The 21,338-nt window shown below is 39.2% G+C and overlaps 1 protein-coding gene across 2 annotated transcripts in view; it reads right to left on the reverse strand.

The window, feature by feature from the left end:
- Window positions 1-21,338, reverse strand: part of NCKAP5 (NCK associated protein 5) — a 375,601-nt gene that overhangs the window by 188,974 nt on the left and 165,289 nt on the right. For both annotated transcript variants that reach the window (XM_052791617.1, XM_052791615.1), the window contains one exon: window positions 8,638-8,771. In XM_052791617.1, coding sequence (XP_052647577.1) covers window positions 8,638-8,771 — 134 coding nt within the window. The remainder of the gene's footprint in view (window positions 1-8,637; window positions 8,772-21,338) is intronic.

Genomic DNA, 21,338 nt, shown 5'->3' on the forward strand with positions numbered 1-21,338 from the left:
AGTTGTATATAAATATATATATGTATCATACCTCCAATTTTTATTTGGGGGTGACCTAAGTATGAAGGAGTTTGGTCTTTCACACTGTCCTGGTTTCAGCTGGGATAGAGTTAATTGTCTTCCTAGTAGCTGGTACGGTGCTATGTTTTGAGTTCAGTATGAGAAGAATGTTGATAACACACTGATGTTTTCAGTTGTTGTTGCTAAGTAGTGTTTAGTCTAAAGTCAAGGATTTTTCAGCTTCTGATGCCCAGCCAGCGAGAAAGCTGGAGGGGCATAAGAAGTTGGCACAGGACACAGCCAGGGCACCTGACCCAAACTGGCCAATGGGCTATTCCATACCATGTGACATCACATCTAGTATAGGAACTGGGGGGGAGCGGGGGCGGGGGAATCACCGCTTCGGGATTAACTGGGCATTGATTGGTGGGTGGTGAGCAATTGCACTGTGCATCATTTGTATATTCCAATCCTTTTATCATTACTGCTGTCACTTTATTAGTCTTATCATTATCATTATTAGTTTCCTCTTTTTATGTTCTATAAAACTGTTCTTATCTCAACCCACGAGTTTTACTTCTTTTCCTGATTTCCTCCCCCATTCCACTGGGTGGGGGGGGACTGAGTGAGTGGCTGCATGGTGCTTAGTTGCTGGCTGGGGTTAAACCATGACACACATAGCGGGTAATCATGGCAAGCTATGAAGAAAAAGTGATGACCAACTTACAGTGTAATCAGGGCAGGTTCTTCCCTGAAAAATGGCTCAGAATTAAGAACATAATGTTAAAAGAAAACATTTTAAAAGATGTTCTTTTAGACCACAGCTAATTAATATCAAATAGCTTGCCTTAAGGGAAAAAATAAACTAAAGGAAAATAAATTATTTTCTGCTGATCTTTGCAGATCTTTTTCTGGCAGACCTGCTGATCCTTCTGCTGGTCCCTGGAATTAAGATATCTATCATGTCTATCAAAGGAATCTTTTTATTAAATAGGTGAAGGAATGTGTTGGTTTTGAATAGTCTCTTTACCTTATATGGCATCAAGGAATTGCAGAATAGCACGTGACACATCTGTGACTTTCCTGATTTCCCAAGTTCAAAAGAAACCAAACCATGGCAAGTTGCACAGGAAAGAAACAGTCAGTACTTTAATTTTAAAGTTCTGCAATTTTAAAAATACGTCCATAAGAACAGCAAACCAGCAATAAGTAACAGAAGTCCTCCTGACAGCCACAGGTCCTTTCTACCTTGGAAACGTCTTACCATATATGACCGCACAGCTCTTAGGCAGCAACATTAGTCAGTAATAGAACTTAGCTCCTATATCAGCACTGTCCTTTTATAAATCTAAACATGTTATACAATGGAGAATTACCTGTAGCTAGAAATACCTGCAAAAATATACCTATTATTGTGCAAAATAAAATGCACAGAGCTCTGAACTTCAACAGGTACAGGATTTCACAGTACATACACATCAAACACGAACCTCAATCACTCTAAACAGCAGTAGCAAGGGAGTCTGCAATCCAACCAAAATGAGGTTTTCACTGTCCTCCAACATAAAAGGGTCTGTAAACCCAGTCACTACATCTGCACAGGAATCCCCGCTCTTACTGTCAGGCACAACATTATTTGGTACATGCTTCTAGGAGCTTCCTTCAACATCAGTGGGGATATCTCACTTTGGGAATGAAACAGCCATACAAGAGAGATGATGGATACATACCACATGCTACTTAATATAGATAGGTTCTGCTTGGTTAGGACCATGGTATGGGAGTGCAGAGAACATTCAAACCATCTTTCTATTACAAAAATTAATGCGTGGAGGGGATTATATGCTGTGTGTGGACCTGTATGCGGGCACTGGTAACCTAGTGTTAAATAGCGGTGAAAAGGTTGATATATTGATTTTATGTTAGGCTTATCTTGTATGTTTTAAAAGACAGGCTAAAACAAAGGATTACATTGTAACCTAGTACTACTTCCGTGCTAATCTATTACATTATGCAAAGGAAAACACCCACTATATCTCATTAAATTGTAGTGCTAGCTAGAACAGAGGAAGCAGAGTATCATTTCATGCTCTGATAAATCAGTAAAAGGCAATAGATGCAACCTTCCAGAAATACAAGTATGACGCATACTGTCAGCATATAAATAAATACAAACCAAACCCAAGATTTTCTGAGCACACAGATAGCCATGTTTTTGTCTGTGGGAGATAAAATTTACCTATTTCCCTGGACCCCTTGAAAGAAGCTTTCAGCAACTAAGAGCTGCCATGAAACACCACCACATGATTTACGAGTGCATCGGTGTACTGAAATAGGGCTGGCTCTTAATGTAATTTCAGTGCCTGAAGAGTCTACAGATGATCAGGAACTGCATGTACCTCTACGTGCATCTTTCTTTAACAATGCCTGAAGCAAAGCAATCCATTGCTCTCTAAAAGTGTTACGCAAGTCAATATACATCATGCAATATAGTCTGCTACAACTTCTGGTCCTTGCATGACTTCTGTGTTTCGAGTTTACCCTGGTTCTTCAGCCCTCTGCAGTCACTCTGACCTCACTGCTTTTGTTCTTTCTCAGCTTCTGTATGACAATGTGTATTTCAACCCAATCATTTCTAACATGACAATAAGAATTATAGTTTTTGAAGAAAACTCAGATAACACATTCTTTGAAGATATTTGTCACGTGTATGTATTTTCAAAACCACCATATTCATACACAGAACAGAAGAGTGGAAACAATTAAGCTTGGTATGAAAAATTAGAAAATTCCTTTTCTTCTTGTTGGTCAAAGAACAGGAAACCAGCATATTTAGTTCAAAGTAGCTAGGGAACTGAGTCAAACTCCATATACAACTTGGGGCAACCTCCTCTTTGGGCTTAATTTCATGGGTTTAGTTAAACCATTCCTTTATTTTCTGCCAGATGAAAACTATCACACAAAAGCTCCTTGATCTTACTTAAAGTAGTGCTTGACAGTTCTGAGCAATGATTAGAGATGAAATATGTACCCAAGTGTCATACATGCACATAAATAAAAATACTAATATACTCACCCCATCAGTGTTAATCTAAAAGAAACTTCATTCTTTTCCTCTGTCAATTCTAATCAAACGACGAGATCGATATCCTAAGCATTAGGCCAAAGTCCTAGTAAAACAGTATTCACACCACGTCCTGAGGCTCAGTGAGCCCAGCCAAGAGCTAAGCAGTCCTCCAGCAAAAGCACTCTGCCCAGCACACTGGCAGTGGCAGCTCCAGAACTGGTGCCTGTGAAGCAGACACCACTCCCTTACACCATACACCAGAGAGGCCTCCTAGCACTCAAAGACCCCAGTGGGAGGGACCCGACGCTGGAGCAAGGGAAGAGTGTGAGGAGGAAGGAGTGGCAGAGATGAAGCGTTTTGAACTGCTCGCAGCAGATCCCCCCCCCCCCCGCCACCTACCATGCTGCTCAGGGGAGGAGGCAGAAGAGTTGGGAACAAAGGAATGAAGTTGAGCCTGGGAAGAAGGGAGGGGTGGGAGAAAGTGTTACGAGTTTTGTCTTCGTGTCTCACTATCCTACACTATTTTTAATTGGCAATAAATTAAATTAATCTTCCCCAAGTCGAGTCTTCTTTCCCCTTGGTGGTAATTGGTGAGTGATCTCCCTGTCCTTATCTCAACCCATGAGGTTTTTTGTCTTACTACTTTCTCTCCCAGTCCTGTTGAGAAGGGTGACTGAGAGAGTGGCTGGGTGGGCACCTGGCAGCCAGCCAAGGTCAACCTACTACAACATGTTTGAAGATGGACGTCTTGTAGTCAGTAGCAAAACAGGAAGTAAGTGTACAAGTGAGATGTGCACCAGACATGGAGCACTTTCAAGTCAGCAGGCTGTGTTTTATACTTATTCACTAGTTTTCTTTGTAACATTTCACACAGTCACATCTAATAAAATCTGGCAGTATCTAAAAACATAGGGCAGGATGACAAGGTCAGCCTTTGATATAAACTCTATCTTTGCAACAATCTGCCTCCTTCAATAACCCTACATACAGACCATGCAGGAAGGATGATAGGAGATTACTGAAGAACTACAGAAAAGAGGAGAACTGTAGACAGCTCCTTCTGTAATCTTCCTCTGAGACAAGCAATGAATTCTCACACAGTGTTTTACTCATCCCTGCTATGACAGAATCAAAGGAATACCATCAATGGCTGCCAGGAGAGCATTTTAATCTCCCCAGAAACTAGATTAAAATGTTATTAATGGTCTAAATTGGCATTCAATGGACAAACTGACCAACCGCAGGGCTACTGAGGTGTCCTACTGGTTTATACTTTCCAGACACAGTCTCTGTTGTGTATGGATTACCAGTCATGGCAGTAAGGCCACTGAAGTGCAAGCAGGTGGTGACCTCTAGATCAAGCAGATGTGATAGAGTTAGAAATTACAATGCGATGATGCAACATCAACATGCTGATGCAATGCAAAAAATCTCTTTATCACAGCTGCTAGGAAAACAGTTATCATTTCCACTCACCTGCTGACAAGCCAGAATGGAACAAGGGGAATTAACAATAACTGGAGAAAACCACGTAGGATGTGCTTAAATCAACAGCCACGCAGTCCTTTTATGCAAAGTGTTATCAGATTTGTAGTAGTCATTTTTGCCCTCGTCAGAAGTGACAGGCTTAACCCTAGGGTCAATATTAATGTGAGGGGAACGCTGAAATCCAATCTAATGAGAACTGCACTCATCCCATTTGCAGGACCCTGGCAGATCAAACAAGGACCATTTCCTACTTTTCCAATAACATCCGTTCTTAAAAGCCTGAGGCAGTTTCCCAGTCACAGACATTGATACCTATAAACAACATCATCTTAACTGAAAGAATTTTTGAAATTTACCCAAAGGGGATTTTAAGATTTGATACTAGCCTCTTCAATTACTGTTTAGAGATATACTTTACAATAGTGTGTTTATTGAACTTGTTTCACTTAGACCAAAATAGTAATCAAAATAACTTAAGTAAAGCTACCTCTTTTATTGCTTTAACATTTAATCCCAGTTTGGAGTCACATGTACTGTATGCACTCAACAGACAACAAATTCTATTGCTTACTGATATATAGCAGAGAAAGGTAATCATTTATATTGTGTGTATTAGTATGCTTTTTAGAGTGATACTCTAAATCACACCAATCACACCTACTGCTTCGGGCAGGGTTGTTGCACTTCTGTTCCTACTGTTGCAGGAAGATGCTGAAAGTAGGAAAGCACAGCTGAAACCAAGAACAAGGAGGTAAATGAGACAGTGTATTTTCTTCTCTAATGTCCAAGATATAAGAAGTTCAAGGAGGAACTAATGTTAAACTGTGAGCAAGCAAAAAAAAAACCCAACCCAACCAAACAAAAACAACCCAAAAAGAATTAACCTAATTTCCTCCAGAGCTGGATAGAGAGGCAGCAGGCATAATACTAACCTAAATGGTGACCCACCATGACAGTTGCCAACAATCAAAACGGAAAAGTCAGACTGCATGACACTGTCTTGGAAGAAACTGGGCTGATAGGTATTTATAGGGTTAGTCTTCATGCATTTGAGCAACATTCATCTATATATTGTCATGCCAAAAAGGGCCTTAGAGAATTTAACAGAACAGCTGCAGCAAAGCAACAGATCTCAGTGGTTTTGAGAAAGAAAACATCAAGGATTTCACCTTAAGGTGAGATATACTGAAGTAATGGAGAAATAACTGCATCCAACTATAGTGTAAAATCCTAGCTTTAGCATTAAATGGTTTTCCTGCAGGATCTTTCCATGCCTTAAATATATTCACCTCCAAGAAAATTAGAAAACAATTTTAAAACTACCTGGCTACACCACTATACAATTCTGGAAAAGAAATTTGGTTTTAAAAGCTCTTTCTCCTACAACAACTGTCACATATTTATCAAACTAACCACTGTGTCACTTTAAGGCTCTGGCAGATTTATACAGATGTTAAGAAAGCGAACCTCGATTTATTTCAGACTCCTAGCCTGGAATATTGCTTACTTGGTAAGAACAGAAACGTCAATCAATAAAAAAACCCCTTGCCTTCTGAAGTCCTCAATCTCAAACTATATGCTTATATGACAGATTAAGGTTTTCACACAATTTCAGATAGGAATAGGCAGCTTTCCTCCCCAGATTACAAAGGTCAATTTACAGGTTTCCACAAACTATTATGTTTCATTCTTTCAAAGATGCAGAGAAAATATTTTGAGATGCAAGGAAACATCCTCCAAATCACAGTTTAACCTGCTGCTCTACATGTATATGTAGGAATGTCTATGTAAATCCACTCAGTTCAGGGATTAAACATAGTTAAAAGATTTATGCTATAATATATGTTCTTACTTTAGTCTATCTGCATCTGAAAGCCAGAACGTTTAGGCCCAAAGTACTACTCTCTAGGATCTTCTAAAGTACTTCCAATTTGCTTGATTTTAACAACTCCTCCCATCACCACCTGTCTTGTCCCATTTAATTGTTCTCAAATAGAGAAAAAGGTCTCAAATCCTTCAACCAATACAGAATCTCTAAGCAGCACCAGACTATCCAGTTGCCAGTTTCATTATTTGCTCAAGCAGAGTAAGAAAAAATATACTTGTTTAGGAAGAAAGTCTGTTTGTGTAAGCAAATATCTTAATATTCTACTAAACATAAGAAAAAATAACCTCTAATATTCATCATAACAAACATAATGTTTTAAAAGCAAATGAAGTATTTAAGTAAGTGATGCATTCTCTTCCTAGCATCTGGTCTACCCTAAAGTAAAATCATAGCCCAATGAAGCCAACAGCAGTTTTCATCATTGGTAATAGCAGGGCCAACCAAGGTGCCATTAATGAAAAGTGATATTTAAGTTTGCCTTCAAACAGTATAGCTAACGTGCAGACAGCCTTAAGAAGAACATAATACTGATTTAGACAGCATTCACCTTTATCTAAATCAGAGGTACAAAAATAAAGAGACAAACAACTTTAATCCAAAGAACTTGCGTCCCTCTGCTTCTTGATAGATCAGAGCAAGCTAGACCGCAAATAGTAATGGAAGCAAAAGAATGGATTAATTTGAAGACAGTGGACTTCAGGGATCCTAACTAATAAAATAGTTACTCTTGTCAGAAACACTGTAGAAGTGAATCAGACTACTGAAGTTTCACAGAAATAATGAAGGGTTATCCTGAAAAGATCTGAATATGCCACAGTTAAAATTTTACCAAGTTACTGGGCGCACTACTCTGGAGACTGGCTTCCCCTCACCCCTTCTTTTATTAATCATGGCTCCATCATCTTCAAAGTTTATTTCAAAGGCTTCTAGTTATTGTAACAATAATACTGTTCTAAAATCAGGCCCTAAGGAAATTCTTCCATAAACAAAGATTAATATGTAATAGAGCAAAATAGTCTAACCAAGAATACTCATAGGGTGGATTTCATTTGTGCATATTACTCAGGGAGTCTCATCAGAATAAGTAAAAATTGAAACCATAGAACAAGAACAACAACAGAAAACTAAAAAGGAAATATCCTTAGCATTTTTAGCAAAAGAATTTCAGACTTATCTGAACACTTTGATAGTTTTTTAAAATCTGAAGAGCATTAATGGAGATTTTCCAAAACCAAAATAACAGATCAGAACAAATTTTATTATTGCTATTAACAGCTTTTGCAGCGTTGCCTAGAAACCCAATTTCAGATGAGAGGAGCAGCATGGCAGACACTGAGGGAAAAAACCCACAAAAAATTCCCAACACAGAAAACCCTAAAAAACCCAACAAAAATAACCAAGGAAAATACCCACCCCACAAAAGCTTGTTTTCACCATATTAAACTGAACTTGAACTTTCCAATGATTCAGGGGCCTGAAGTAACAAGTTAATATTCAGTCTTGATGGAAAATATACAACATAGAATTCCATTGTCTCTTTTGATTTTGATTGTTTTGTTTCTGTTCATGTGGCAAAACCAATAAAAAATCCAATTTGATGTACAAGATCTCATCATGCACCATGAAAACAATAAATAACTCAAATCCTTACTTTCGTCATATGAATGAATAGTTTGTCTTAAATCCCAGTTCTAAGATGGCTCCCTTGTAAGTGGAGCTCTGTTCTAGCACGAAGCTCTGGTCCAGTCAATGCAGGAAGAGATTTGAAGCATGTCCAAGCAGGATGATTACCCAGCTGGTAAAAGGCATCACTTTTTTTTTCCTTTATTCAGATTGATCAAACCCATTCTTGTTGGTTAACAGAAACAAGCACCAAATATTGACTTATCAATGACATGCACTTTTTGAGAAGTGAAGACCTGTACTTAGAAAATTATTGGGAATTCTAACAAATGCAAAATCTCTAGAAATTAAAATTTTCACCACTACACAGAACGATGGTATAAGCCTTTTAAGTTTTACAGGATGCTAACAATCATTTAGCCAAAAGCCCATTACGTTTACAGAATTTAAAAGGGAGAGCAGTTTTTGCCTTAGATTCCATACATTCAAGCTATCAACAGGTTTGATCAATCTTTTTGCACCAAAGTATGTTCTTCCCATATTTTGAACGTAGTTTACTTATGCAACATACCTGGAAAACTGTTCTTGCAGCCCACGCATCTGAGCTCTGCTACGCTCTGACTCCAGTGTCACCTCCCGTAATCTTTTTTCACTCTCAAGTCTTAAATGTCTTTCTTCCTCCAACTCATGTATCAGCTTCTCACGCTGAAAAACCATAAACAGTTATTTATTAATCGTACACACAAGACATACTTTTAGCAAAAATTAAAGATTTAATTTGGGAAAAATCATCAAACAATCAAAATAATTACCCTAACTATCCAGTCCCATCATTTTTTTGTACAGCAATGTTACATAGAATAACAAACTGGAGAAGGAAAGCCTTTCAGAATACCCCCATCACACTGAGCTACTATTACTTGGCTCAGACTCACTGAAGTCAGCATATTAAAAAACAAACACCCACCCTCTCCTTCAAAGCTCTTTGTCTTCACCTCCACTCAAAATAAATGTAAAAAATTATATTTGAAATCTGTGATCCATCTTGCTGAATGCAGACACGGGAAGCATGAAACAAGTCAAGAGGACAACTTGTCACCCATCCCTTAATGTTTCAATCTCACGAGCAGAGAAGGACCTGATTCTGCAGCCACTGGTTTTCTTGTTTTGGATGAGAGGAGGATCCCTATCAATAGGACAGAGTCTATTTGAATCTATTTACTGAAATACTATGACAAAGAATATGTTTTTAAAAACTGAGTACCAATCAAACAAATATGAGAAAAATAAAAATGTCATTAATTTTACTAATAGTTCTCAAAGGCAAATAGTATATGGTTGTTGCTAATTCTTAAAACACAGAACTAAAAAACCCAACCCACAACATACAGCGCTACCTGAATAAATCTACATATGTCATGGCCTAATTTCTTTTTATTTTTTTTTTTTAAAAGAAAGAACATCATATAAAAGGGTACCTAATGATTTCAAACCCCTGTTGTAAAAGTAGCTAAACCTAATTTAGGAGGAGCAGGGGAATGAACTGAAAAGTTATAAAAAAAGCTCTTGGAATTAAAAAATGTATATACAGCCTTTTGCATGTGACCCTGTTAAACGGAAATGAAATGAAATTAAATTTTTCCTTGTGCATTTAAATGAGATAATAAATCAATAAAAAAACCCAAGCAATTTACATGGTACTACATTATACTCCGTCAGCGAAGGAGTTCCAATGTCAGTTGACTAAGAAAAGGTTAAGTCATTGTAAAGCTACAGTGGGTTGACCAGCTATATGTTTTGAAAAATTTCTGTGCCCATGGTGCAGTGCAATTTGTACCCTGTCAGACAGTCTGACGTAGTTCCATTGCTGTCCTAATTTTTCATGACATACCTGCAAAAATTTATCTAGAAATTATACATACAGTTTCATTAGAAAATAGCAAAGGTATCTTAGTGTTAAGCCATTAAATGGGGGAGACAGATTATTTGTACAAGTCTCACAGCTATAAATCTTACTGGATAATAATTTACAATAGCAGTAACCAAGGGACCAAAAATATGAACATTACCAAGTGGAAAAGGGATCTTAAAGACAGAGATAAATAAGCAGATGCCACAAAGGGAGGCTGCAAAGGATTAAATGAAATATCTATATGCTTTTGAAAAAATAGGGGGAATTACTCAGAGAACAGAGGGCTTCTGTCTAGTTGGTCATATGTAATAACTGGAAAATGGAAAACTGCAAAACAAGAAACAAATTACTGGAAAATAAATACATTGTTCTGACTAAATTATCTACTTACTGTCCTTACTGTTACATAACCATGTTCTGCCACGTTTGGAGTAATCCTTGGTTTCTGCCAAACTAAGAAGAGCAGAGAGTGCTCAGCACCAGGGAGAAGATACATAGCAGCTGTACAGAGAGTATGGCTCACAAAAGATAACTCAGGCTAATGATACGGGAAGAATATTCAAAGCAGTTAGTATTTCTCCAGCTTAGATCCCGTCAGCGCCAGCTTCAAAATTATACTGTTAGCATCTTCTCTTACAGAAGCATTTCACTGCTGCTAAAGAGACATCGAGAGCTTCCAGAGAGTCAGACAGTAACAAGGGTAATGACATAAAAGAAATATATAGTTACCAGCCAGAGCTTAAGACAAGCTTTCAGAAGATACTGGTGTCTACAGAAATTGGCCTTAAAACCCAATATGTAACTGTGCCTACAGTAACTGATAAGCCACCCTGGAAGAAAATGAGATACTGCTATGAACCCCTGAGTGCCCACGTTGACTCAAAGCACCAGGCTCTGCCTAAGCTACCTGATGCAGTAACAGCTTAACTATGATGATGAACTGATGACCAGAGACTTAGCCATGCCTTCAACACTCATTCAGCGTCATTAATGCCACAATGATCTTATTCTGATACAGCAATTACCTCTATATGTCTGCTATGCTGACCACGTTCCGGTCCTCAGGTAAACCTTCTTTCTACATTAAGTACAAAGCCAGATCTCCACATGGGGGGAGAGACAAAATGTGACACTTCAGAAAGCAGATGAGTAACCTGTTCTCCATCTTGCTGCCAGGATGTTTTGCAGGTTGCACACAGCTCCACTGACTGTCCTGCATGAGTGTGCTGTATCTACACGCATGGCTGTGCTGCTGCTAATCACAAAACCGCATTTTCTACTAGAGCATTGAATATACAGCAGAGATTCACAAATCCAAACTTTCCCCTAGAGGTCTAAGAGCTGTATGAGCTGTATAAGCTATTTCTATGTTTCATTTACCTCTTGCTGATAGGTCAGAGAATGCTGTTGCTACCATTTATTCCTTCTATTCATGTGGGGAAGTCTGTATTATCATCCTACACAAAAAGATCAGCACATCCACGTTTTGGGGGTTTTTTTTAAGAAGAAGAAAGGACCTAGGAATTACTTTAAGAAAAGCACCCGTAAACCAACAACAAATTCACATTACAAGAACAATAGTGTTACAGGAATGAAATGTCTAAACGTTAGGAACTTCTGGAATGAGTTAAATGTCCAGTTCCAATTCAGTCACCTCATGGGCAAGCATTATGACACAGTATTAGTTACATGAGCACATACTGTTGCTGTACAAAACTTATACTCCTTTCAGGGTAAGGGATGAACAATGAACAAGTCACAAGGCTACAGGACCAGAAACAAAAGGACTAACCTATGGCCCTCAAATTCTGGCTTCTCTTCCCAGCTACCAAAAATTTCCTGTATGAATGGGGAGAAGACTGCCCACAGGATAGCTGCACAGCAATAACACCATCAGCCTTCATTTCAGTGCTTCTTCACAAGAATTAATTGGCAACCTTGAGGCTCTTCTGCCATTTCTTGCAGGAAGAAAGCAGATCTGCTTTCACTCAGATCACAGACATTAAATACTGGGGGGGGGGGGGGGGGAGGAGGAGGAGTAAGAGACCACCCCACACTTGGAAAGTTTTCAGTCTCCAGGACACAAAGCACTCATGTATACTACACACAGGAAGTAGCTCCCAGCAGTAGTGATCTTATCTACAAGAAAAGAGAACTACATTTTTCTTCAAACCCAGAAAAGCCATAATGAAGTGTCAGAAGAGACAAGTGAGCCTAAGTACAGAAAGGCCAGGATTAAGCAGATTTTTTTTTATTTTTTTTTTTTTTTTGTCTCCTGGAAGCAGGTAACATATCCCTGAATTCTCCAGAAATTTTGCATTGTCATAAACCCTTTTATAAGCTGCTCTGTGCTAACCTCACTTTATTCCTATGCAAAATAAAGATGTGTGAAAGCAAATGAACTAGCCAGGAATGGTTCAAGGTTTTATAGTGAATATAAGCTTACTGGAAAGGGATACAATTAGCATGCCATATGAAGAAAAGGTTAAATAAAACAAGAACGTATCATATGAAATGCATCAGTATGTTTTAACACCAGGAAAATCACTGCCATCTTCCAATGAAGTTATATGTGTTCCCACTTGCCAATTCCTCTTTCAATTGCAGCTTCTTCTCTCTATGAACTCTGCTCAAAGCATTTTCCCCTGCTTCCTCTCCTTGCCTTCTGCAGCACAGCTATAACCTTCTCCTCTTAGAAGTATAACCCTTACTTCACTCTTGCTTCCCTTTTTCAGCCTCTCCAGATAGCCTGACTTTCATCACATCACCCCGTCAAATTTCTGGTAACTTTCCAAATATGCAAAAATTTTATGTGAACAAACTAGAGTGAAAGGCAGGGTTAGCAAACTCCAGCAATACTTTTGTGCAAGTACTGGAATATTTTAACATTTGAACAAATACTGTTTGCAATTACTTTTTCATGAACATTTCAGCAATCAAGTTTCACTAGCTGCTCATTATGCTTGTGAGCTAGCGTTTGCACTTCAACGAGTTCCTTTTTGTGTAGCTGTAGAAATGTTCGTGTCAAAATGTTTCTTTTCTCATCCAGTCAGGGACATGTACCACACATTAACTCATCTTCTCAAAGTTAAGGAAGGAATCCAATTTGAGATACTCATGATCAAAACAAAAAGCATGAAAACTATTTATGGCTAGACTGAAAATAGCAGATGTATTTGACAAAAATATCTGAATCGCTCCTCAGCACTCCATGAAGAGACCAAGAGACAACACTTATCTTCAGAGTTACTGGTTAATAGCCGTGCTCTCAGTCTAAGGACTGACCAGTGCAGCCATGTGACGAGTGTCTCCTAAGAGGTACTCAACTGTTTATGTCTCCTTTAATTCCCTCGGGATGTGTCGCAAATATCAGCACCTGGTTCTTTCATGTTCTACCAAACTGCAAAATCTCCTCTCTTGAGTGACCCCTGATGCTGTGACAGCCAGCGGAAAACACAGAAATGACAAAAGATGAAAGCATACGTGGTGGGCAGCAGCCACGGGAGGCAGATGGCAGTGCATGGTGCTGCAGACCCAGGAGATACACAACGGGCCCTTCATTTCTGGCCAGATTTTGACACCTAGCATGCAAAGTGAATGTGTAGCACCTTAAGATTTCGTACAGAAAAGCTGCCGCCTTACCTCTTTTTCCTGTCTGGGCTATTTCATGGCCAACTTTAAATTAGACATAGACCACACTCAAGCCTTCCAAGTCAGGGACTTGCAGTTTAACTCCTTTACCTGTCATTGCAAATAAAATCAGCAGATGTCTCGTTTGAATGACGGGACCGACTCCGCGCCAATACCTTCTCAGAGAAGTACTCAGGGACTTCTCTCCATGAGGGTCAAGCATTTGACTAACTCAAGCAGATTTCTTATTCCAAACCCCTCAAGTCTCATCCCACCCTTTTTGCTGGACCTGCTTCTCTCCCCTCCTCAGTGCTGATGATCTTGTGCCCTCCGTGTTGAAACTGCTTAGTTGACAGCTCATTCCTCTTTGCCTCTCCACCTAAAACCATTTTCCCCTGCCCCTCCGTAACGTGTCACCCCAATAATCTTACTTTTTCTTAATGTCACTGGATCAGATGTACTGTGTGTCTGTGCCTGGGTGTTGGCAGCAGAGGGCTGTGGGAGCTCCTCTGTGAGGAGAAGCGGGGGCTGCCCCGTGCCAGACACAGCTGGTTCCAGCCGGTTCCAGCCGGTTCCGGCCAGCTGTGCCATGGTCCCACTACAGGACACAGCTGAGCCCGTCAGCAATGCAGGTGGCCCTTCAGAAAGGGCAAAACGCCACAGAGGCAGTGAGGAGTGAGGAAAAAAAGTGTGAGAAACAGCCCAGCGAGTGCCCGGGTCTGGGGAGGAGGAGAGGGGGGAGGCGCTCCCGGTGCTGGGGCGGGTGTTGCCCTACCGCCCACGGAGGGACCATGGGGGACATTCCCTGAAGGACTGCCGCCTCCGGACAGCCCACGCTGGAGCTGGGGAAGGTCCGGCAGAGAGGGACTGTCATGGACTGACTTCAGCCTGCATCCCCATCCCCCTGTGCTGCTCAGTGAGGGAAGGTGGGGAATCAAACTCCCCAAACTGCACTTTGTAAAGTGTTGTTTTAAATTTGTCTTTTTATCCAAACCTATTTTAATAGGCAAGAAATTAAATTAATCTTCCCCAAGCCAAGTTTGTTTTGCCTGTGAGGGTACATGGTAAGCCATCTCCACGTCTTTTATCTTGACGCATGAGCTTTTTCATCTTATTTTCTCTCCCAGTCCTGTTGAGGAGCGGGAGTGAGAGAGCGGCTGAGTGGGCACCTGCCAGCTGGCCAAGGTCAAGCCACCACACCAGGGTATTTTATTTTTAATCTTTTATTTTATCTTTCAGATAAAAATCATACTACTCCTTCCATCAATAATATTATCTACATGTTAAACAAAAATGCAGCTGTGCGTCAAGATTTAAAACTACAGGTAACTGCAAGTGAAAAATTAAAGGGATTCAGTATACACACGCCATGCATACAATACAGCGTATTGCTATTCATAAGGGAGTCAGTCTGACATCTACATAGGAACAGGTCCCTCCTTTTTCTGTTTAGCTTATATTTGAGTCTTGTGAAAAGTAATTCTTAAGAACAGCTAAGTATAACTGGACTGATTAGTTCAAATATCACAAATGTCTTAAAAGGGGCACAAATGTAATCTCATCTTTAAGGTTACCTTGTAAGTAGTGAAAAGGGCTACTGTTTAAATAGAAATAAGATTCTTCTGTATTCCTGAATTCATTCTTTGCTTCCCCAGTGCATCGTAAGAAGGGTTTTACTATGGTACTACTAATTATGCTAACATGGGAGCACTATTTTGTCAAAAAAAGTCTACATGAGAATATTTAACACAGGCCTAATGTTGCTCAAAATCAGGCTAATAACCTTCACATTAATTTTTTAACAACTATTTTAAAGCATTTGCTAAAGAGGGTCACAATTTCTGTGTAATTAATATTGATTTCAAACAGATACTTTGCAAGGAATTTAAATGAGGGGAAGAAAAGAATATGAATTTTTTTGTTTACAGTTTGAAGTATCATTAAGTCATTGCTAACCTAAAATGAGTATTCATGTAAGTTTTAATGCATTTTCTGATGATATGCATCTGATACCTCAACATAAAAGTCATAATTCAATAGAATCATAGCCTGGTCTGTAACACAACATCCTACAAGCCAGAGAGAATCAACTGGCCACAAAAGTAGACACCACCACCACAAAAGTAGACAACAACTATGACAGAATTAAGCAAACAAATAGCAACTACTAGAAGCATATTAAAATACATTTTTCTAGCAAGTCAACGCCCAAGACTGTTATGAATAAATACGCATATTCGAAGTACTCAAAACAACTATTTTATCACCCTCGTACACCACTTTTGAAAGACTGCTGCAGGCAGGAGACACAGAACAGCCTGGTATATAGGATGAGAGAGGGATGGTGAAACAGTTCCATTTTTCAATAATTAATTATGAAATATTAATTGAAATAGAAACTGGAATTTGCAACTTGGTCTCCCAGTTGGTTACTTTAACGAAGTAACTCATTTTTTCCGATGCAATGAATATTTAATTCCCCCAACATAATGCATGGTGATCAAATGGCATTTGTTCAAGTGCCACAGAGTATACCTGAGCCCCAGCTGCTCACGGCCCAAGCTGTTGGTTAAAGGGAAGTCTATGTTACAGATATTTTGTGAGAGCTTGTGTTTAGGTCCTGCAAAATAACCAGGTCAAGGAGTCCGAGGTGGTTCACCCTCATCTGTCTTACACAGAAGGTGGGTGAAATCTCTTTGGTGTGGTGACCTCCACAGGCAGATGGACCTGCTTGTGACCCTCCTGCAAAGCCTGGGGCTCCCACATGAAGCAGGAGTCCTCCATCCAAACACCCCCTGTGCAACCTGGTCCCAAATCCAGCACAGGAGACTACAGCCCGCTGTCTGTCTAAACTTATTTCACTCACAGATGACAGGAAAGAAATGTGATTACAAGAACAGAGAGCAGATATCATTTTTTATTTCATCATAAATTGCACCAGGTATTGTATTTTCGTTCAAATTAAAATGAGTCAAACTTCAGAGTGTCCTTTGTTTGCTCCTCATCGATCGCTGTTAAACCAAATGTTTCTCATTCTGTAATCAATACTTCTCTGCAAAAATAAACCGAGGCACTGACAAACAACTTTGCAGCACATTGCAGCGTTCCTTGTAGTGGACTTTGACAGCATGAAAAAACACTACCCCAAAGAGTGGGGAAAAAAGAAGCACATTGCTTATTGTGCTTATTACAATTTTTACAGGCTGCTTACAGCTGAATCATTTTACTGTAACAAGACTTTATTAAATTAGCCAGCTATTGAAACCAGAGCTTTCTGACAGTGGCAGTTAATATGCCTTTGTCCCCCATTACTGTCTCCAGCTATACTGGGAATACTGACAAATACCCTTGAACACTCAAAGCTTTCCCAGGGATGAAGTTGTAGGTGTTTTTAAAGCACAGTGAAGCATTAAGGTATAAACAGGAATAACTTAAGCACTTGGAGGGTTCATGGAGGGAGAGGTAGCTTTATTTCCACATCTCTTCAAAGTAAGAAAGTTAAGGGTGAAGTTGTGTGGCTGCTTTGTAATCAAAATGAATTACCCTTTCACCTGATACAGATTCGTACTACAGAGGCTAAAGAAGAAATGTTCTTGATTTATATTAGGCCTCAACTTTTTTCCCCAATTATTTTATGATGTAATCATTTTTCCTGAACTTATTCCTGCTAAAGCTCTGCAACAGCAAGATATAAATAGTATAAAAAGCAGTATCCTAATTTTAGGCTGGTATCTTCTCGCTTTTTCATTCCAGTAAGAAAAAATGATGGATCTTAAGAACAGGATTCTGCTCCCAAAATGACAGGCTGCCCGAATAAACCAGGAAAATCTAATTGACACTAAATAATTTGTATTAGCATTTTCTAAAACTGCCTTGAAAACAGTTAAAGTAAATAATTTGAAGCAAATAATTTATTTTCCACTATGAAATTTTAATACGCTAATACATCTCGCTCTTTGGCCTCGTATCAGACTAGCACATGTATCCCGTGACTACCAGATGTAAACTTCAAGCTTTGCTTGGCTCTAAGATGAACAGCAAGATGGGAAAGGTTTATTATTATTAGTGATATTTTAGTGACAGTAGTTTACACACTTTATATTCTTGGGTGATAACGCTGCTCCAGAGCAATTCAAGTAAATTAGAAACTCTTTCTTGGTGTAGTTACTCCTGAATAAAATAAGATGCTAGCTTTCATTGTGCACTAGCTCAAAATTGCCACCATGTGGCAGGACAGCAACTTAATTTAGCATTATTTATACTGCACTGATATGGTTTTAATTGCATCTGTACGACAGAATAACTGCTGTGCTGAAGCTCCTTTATCATTGCAAGCCTATAATTAATCTGAATTAGGCAGGCTATTACACGAGCAGTACTGTATATATAGTTGGAGTTGTGACAACATTTATTTTACAGAAAAAAATAATTAAATAATTCATAAAACCTTCCTGCACAGAGCTACATCGCTAGAAGCACTGTCTGCCCATCGCTTTCAACAGGTATGGTGTATGGCCAGCCCTCCGAAAGGGAGCTCTTACCGCCCAATAGCTCTTTAATTCTGTGAAACACGCTATGACAGGCCACACAAAATTGGAGTCACCTTTAAAAAAAATTAAATACCCCCAAATCCCACTCATAGTCTTCCAGAAACTTATAAACTGAAGTCAACTATGTGGACCTCTTTTAGCACCTTTCCTGGAGACACAGCTATAGACAGAGTAGTTATACACAAGCCACGACAGCAATATATGTGCCGGCATGCTTTCTGCAGATGAAACATCTGCATCCCCAGTAGCTGTCATCCCCTCAACTTCTTAAAGGTCATCTCTGTATTGTATTTTCAATCTTGAATGAAGGCAAGCAATACGTATTTTGATAATCCTGTCTCCCTAATAAAACAATTGCTATTCATTCAAATTCACGATTGACAGCCCAATTTCAAAGACTTGTATTGAGCTTCAGTTCTTAGCATAATTAATTTTTCCATTTTAGACATTATTTCCTTATAGGGGGGAGTGGTGTAGAGAGAATACTCTCAGTGAACTTGAAAGTCCCACATAGTCAGATCATAGATTTTTTTTTAAGTATTAATCTTAAAATGATAACGCTTTTTAAAAATGAATTTGCAAATGTAATTGAGCTTCTAATAGCTTCTACAGACAGTAATTAAAGAAATCTCATTTCTCTAAATTAAACATAATGAAATGTTTTTCAAGATCAAATAAAAACTTGTAAACAATATTGACAGACATAATTTGCATGAATACCTAGTATTCAGAAGCATGAGGAAAAAACCTCTGTCAATAGCAAAATGAGAAACAGTGGAATTAATAACTAATACATAATTTTTTTTTTTTCCCTGAAACATCTTAGATCATAATGGCTAATTATGATTCCAAGCCCTTTGCTACACTTTTTTTTTTTGTAAGGTCACTTGCATTCTATTAAGATGTCTAACCAAGCATACAGGTGTTTGTTTGTTTTTTACACCAGGTATATACAAACTTTTCTTATTAGAAACAAAGTTTATAACCAATGTAACTTGTTTACAATGAACCTTTATGAATTCAGTTGCAAACAAGCAAAAATCCCCAGTCTGTGCCAGTTTATGCTTCCCACTTGTTTGATTCAAGGAAATTTATAATAACGGCGTTGGAACCATAAAACAGCACAAAAGAGTGTGTGTAGACGACAACTTGCAAGAGCCAACCCACCTGGGCCAGCAAAGTGTCAATTATTTGATTCACCTACAATTTTCTCTCAGATCTGCAATTCTTGAACGCTTCCTAAAGGGCTATCAATGTAGCAATGTATGAAACACAGAAGGTAAGATTGTCTGGCAAAACAAAAGCTCCCAGTCACAAAATACAACTGAGGTTTTGCAATTTCAGTTTTTCATCAGAACAAAATTATATCTTTGAATAAATAAAAGTGACACCAAAACATTAACACAGTTATAGCCTGCATTTATACATCTAAAGACTTCACACACTTGAAGAACTACATCCGTAGAGTTGAATGCTCTACTGATGATGGACTGCAAATCTCTCAGTCACTCTCTATTAGATTTATTTAAATAAGCAGGCCATGGGCCTGAACTCCCCACTCACACAACAAAGATTAGGAATAAATGAACCCACGTGATTTAGAAAAGGATCCAGGTTCAAGAAAGTACCTTACCACATGGGATACTGCCTATGTTTAGCAATCAGAAATTCCACCTTGGATCAGAAGAGAAGTCTTGCAGTGCGGGCCAGAAGATTTGCCTGAAGTTCTCTCAGGTGCATGACATGTTCTTTGGACTTTTTGTGACCTACAGCAATGCTTTCAAAACAACTGTATACTGTTTAGGTGCATGAGATGAGCTCTAGGCCATATGATTTAGGGTGGTTTCCACATTTCCGCTTGCTGAGATGAATTTTTGATAGGGCATTGTTTTGTTTTATAGTTAAGTAACAGATATTTGCTGTCAGTTTGGATGAAATTCCAGCCTAGGTATAGACTTGAAGAGGAAAGAGATTCCTTGAGCTCTGTAAACCAGTGTAGTCCCACAGCTCATACTCTTTCAAAATTTGAGAAAGATTTTCAAAGGGGGTTTTAAAAGGCAGCCAGTTTTCAGATGTTGCCTGCATTCTTTGGAGCATCTATAAAAGATAATCCCATGAACTATGGCAGCCAGTGGTCAGTTCCAACTCAGAAGATTTATTCAAGTGCCTTTTCACCAGGTAACAGTATTTTGATAAGCCACTATGTAAACATTACTGCAAAACAGTATTTTTGGCATACTTGTAAATGGTTATAAAGTCTAGAAAGAGTGGGGAGAAAGAAGCCATGAATTTATAGTCATGTTGGACTTTGATTTCTGAAACATTGATGCCTATCCATTTAAGGGGACTCGCTACAGTGGAATACTGCCCCAATAGAAATAAAGCATAGTCTGTAGAAAGGGTAGAAGACAAGTAACAGGTAAAAAGACAATGAAAGGTGACACAGCACTCAAGCCGCACTGTTTATACCTGGTATTGATTTTAACCTATGGAATTCATATGAAGCAATACAGTATCTGCAGTATTTATTCCTACGCTTTCTAAAGTGAGCGATGAAGGGACACAGTCTCAGAGCAGAAGTAACAAGGAGTGCCCAGCCACCAGGTTTCTTCTAGATCCAGCCATAATGGTAGAAGATCCCACTCTGATCACTCCCGATCACTAGCTGGAGGTCACCAGCCTTTCAAGTCAGCAGAGAATTGCTTGAGACTTAGAATGGGGTACAAGGCAGCCGGTTTAACTGAACCCACCACCAGACGTGCTTTGAAGTAACCTGGCGGGCTGTGCGATGAAGCAGAAGATGGAGCACTCGCATAACCCCCACCCGCTCCGCTGCGGTGACAGTGGCCCCCAGCAGGGAGTCGGTGACATCCTAAATGACTCTTGCTTATCTGCAATGCCTGTGTGCCTGCACGCAAAGCGAATGGGTTTTCTCCTCTGTAACTGACCAACATGTTCTTTAGATGATATAAATGGTTTCTTTTCTGAAGGACTGAATGCTCACGGAACAAATGGGCATGTGGCTGAATCAAGCATTTCTTGCTTGGATCTGTATTAGTGAGATAGGAGTTAGGCAGCAGGATACACACAGGATAAGCATTAGAAAAAAACCCACACTTCTGAGAGTTTTATTTGGCTTTAACGGATCGGCCAGTGGAACTCCGCTTCATTGCTCCAGGG

This window comes from Harpia harpyja, chromosome 7, assembly GCF_026419915.1.
Source record: "Harpia harpyja isolate bHarHar1 chromosome 7, bHarHar1 primary haplotype, whole genome shotgun sequence".
Taxonomy (NCBI): Eukaryota; Metazoa; Chordata; class Aves; order Accipitriformes; family Accipitridae; genus Harpia; species Harpia harpyja.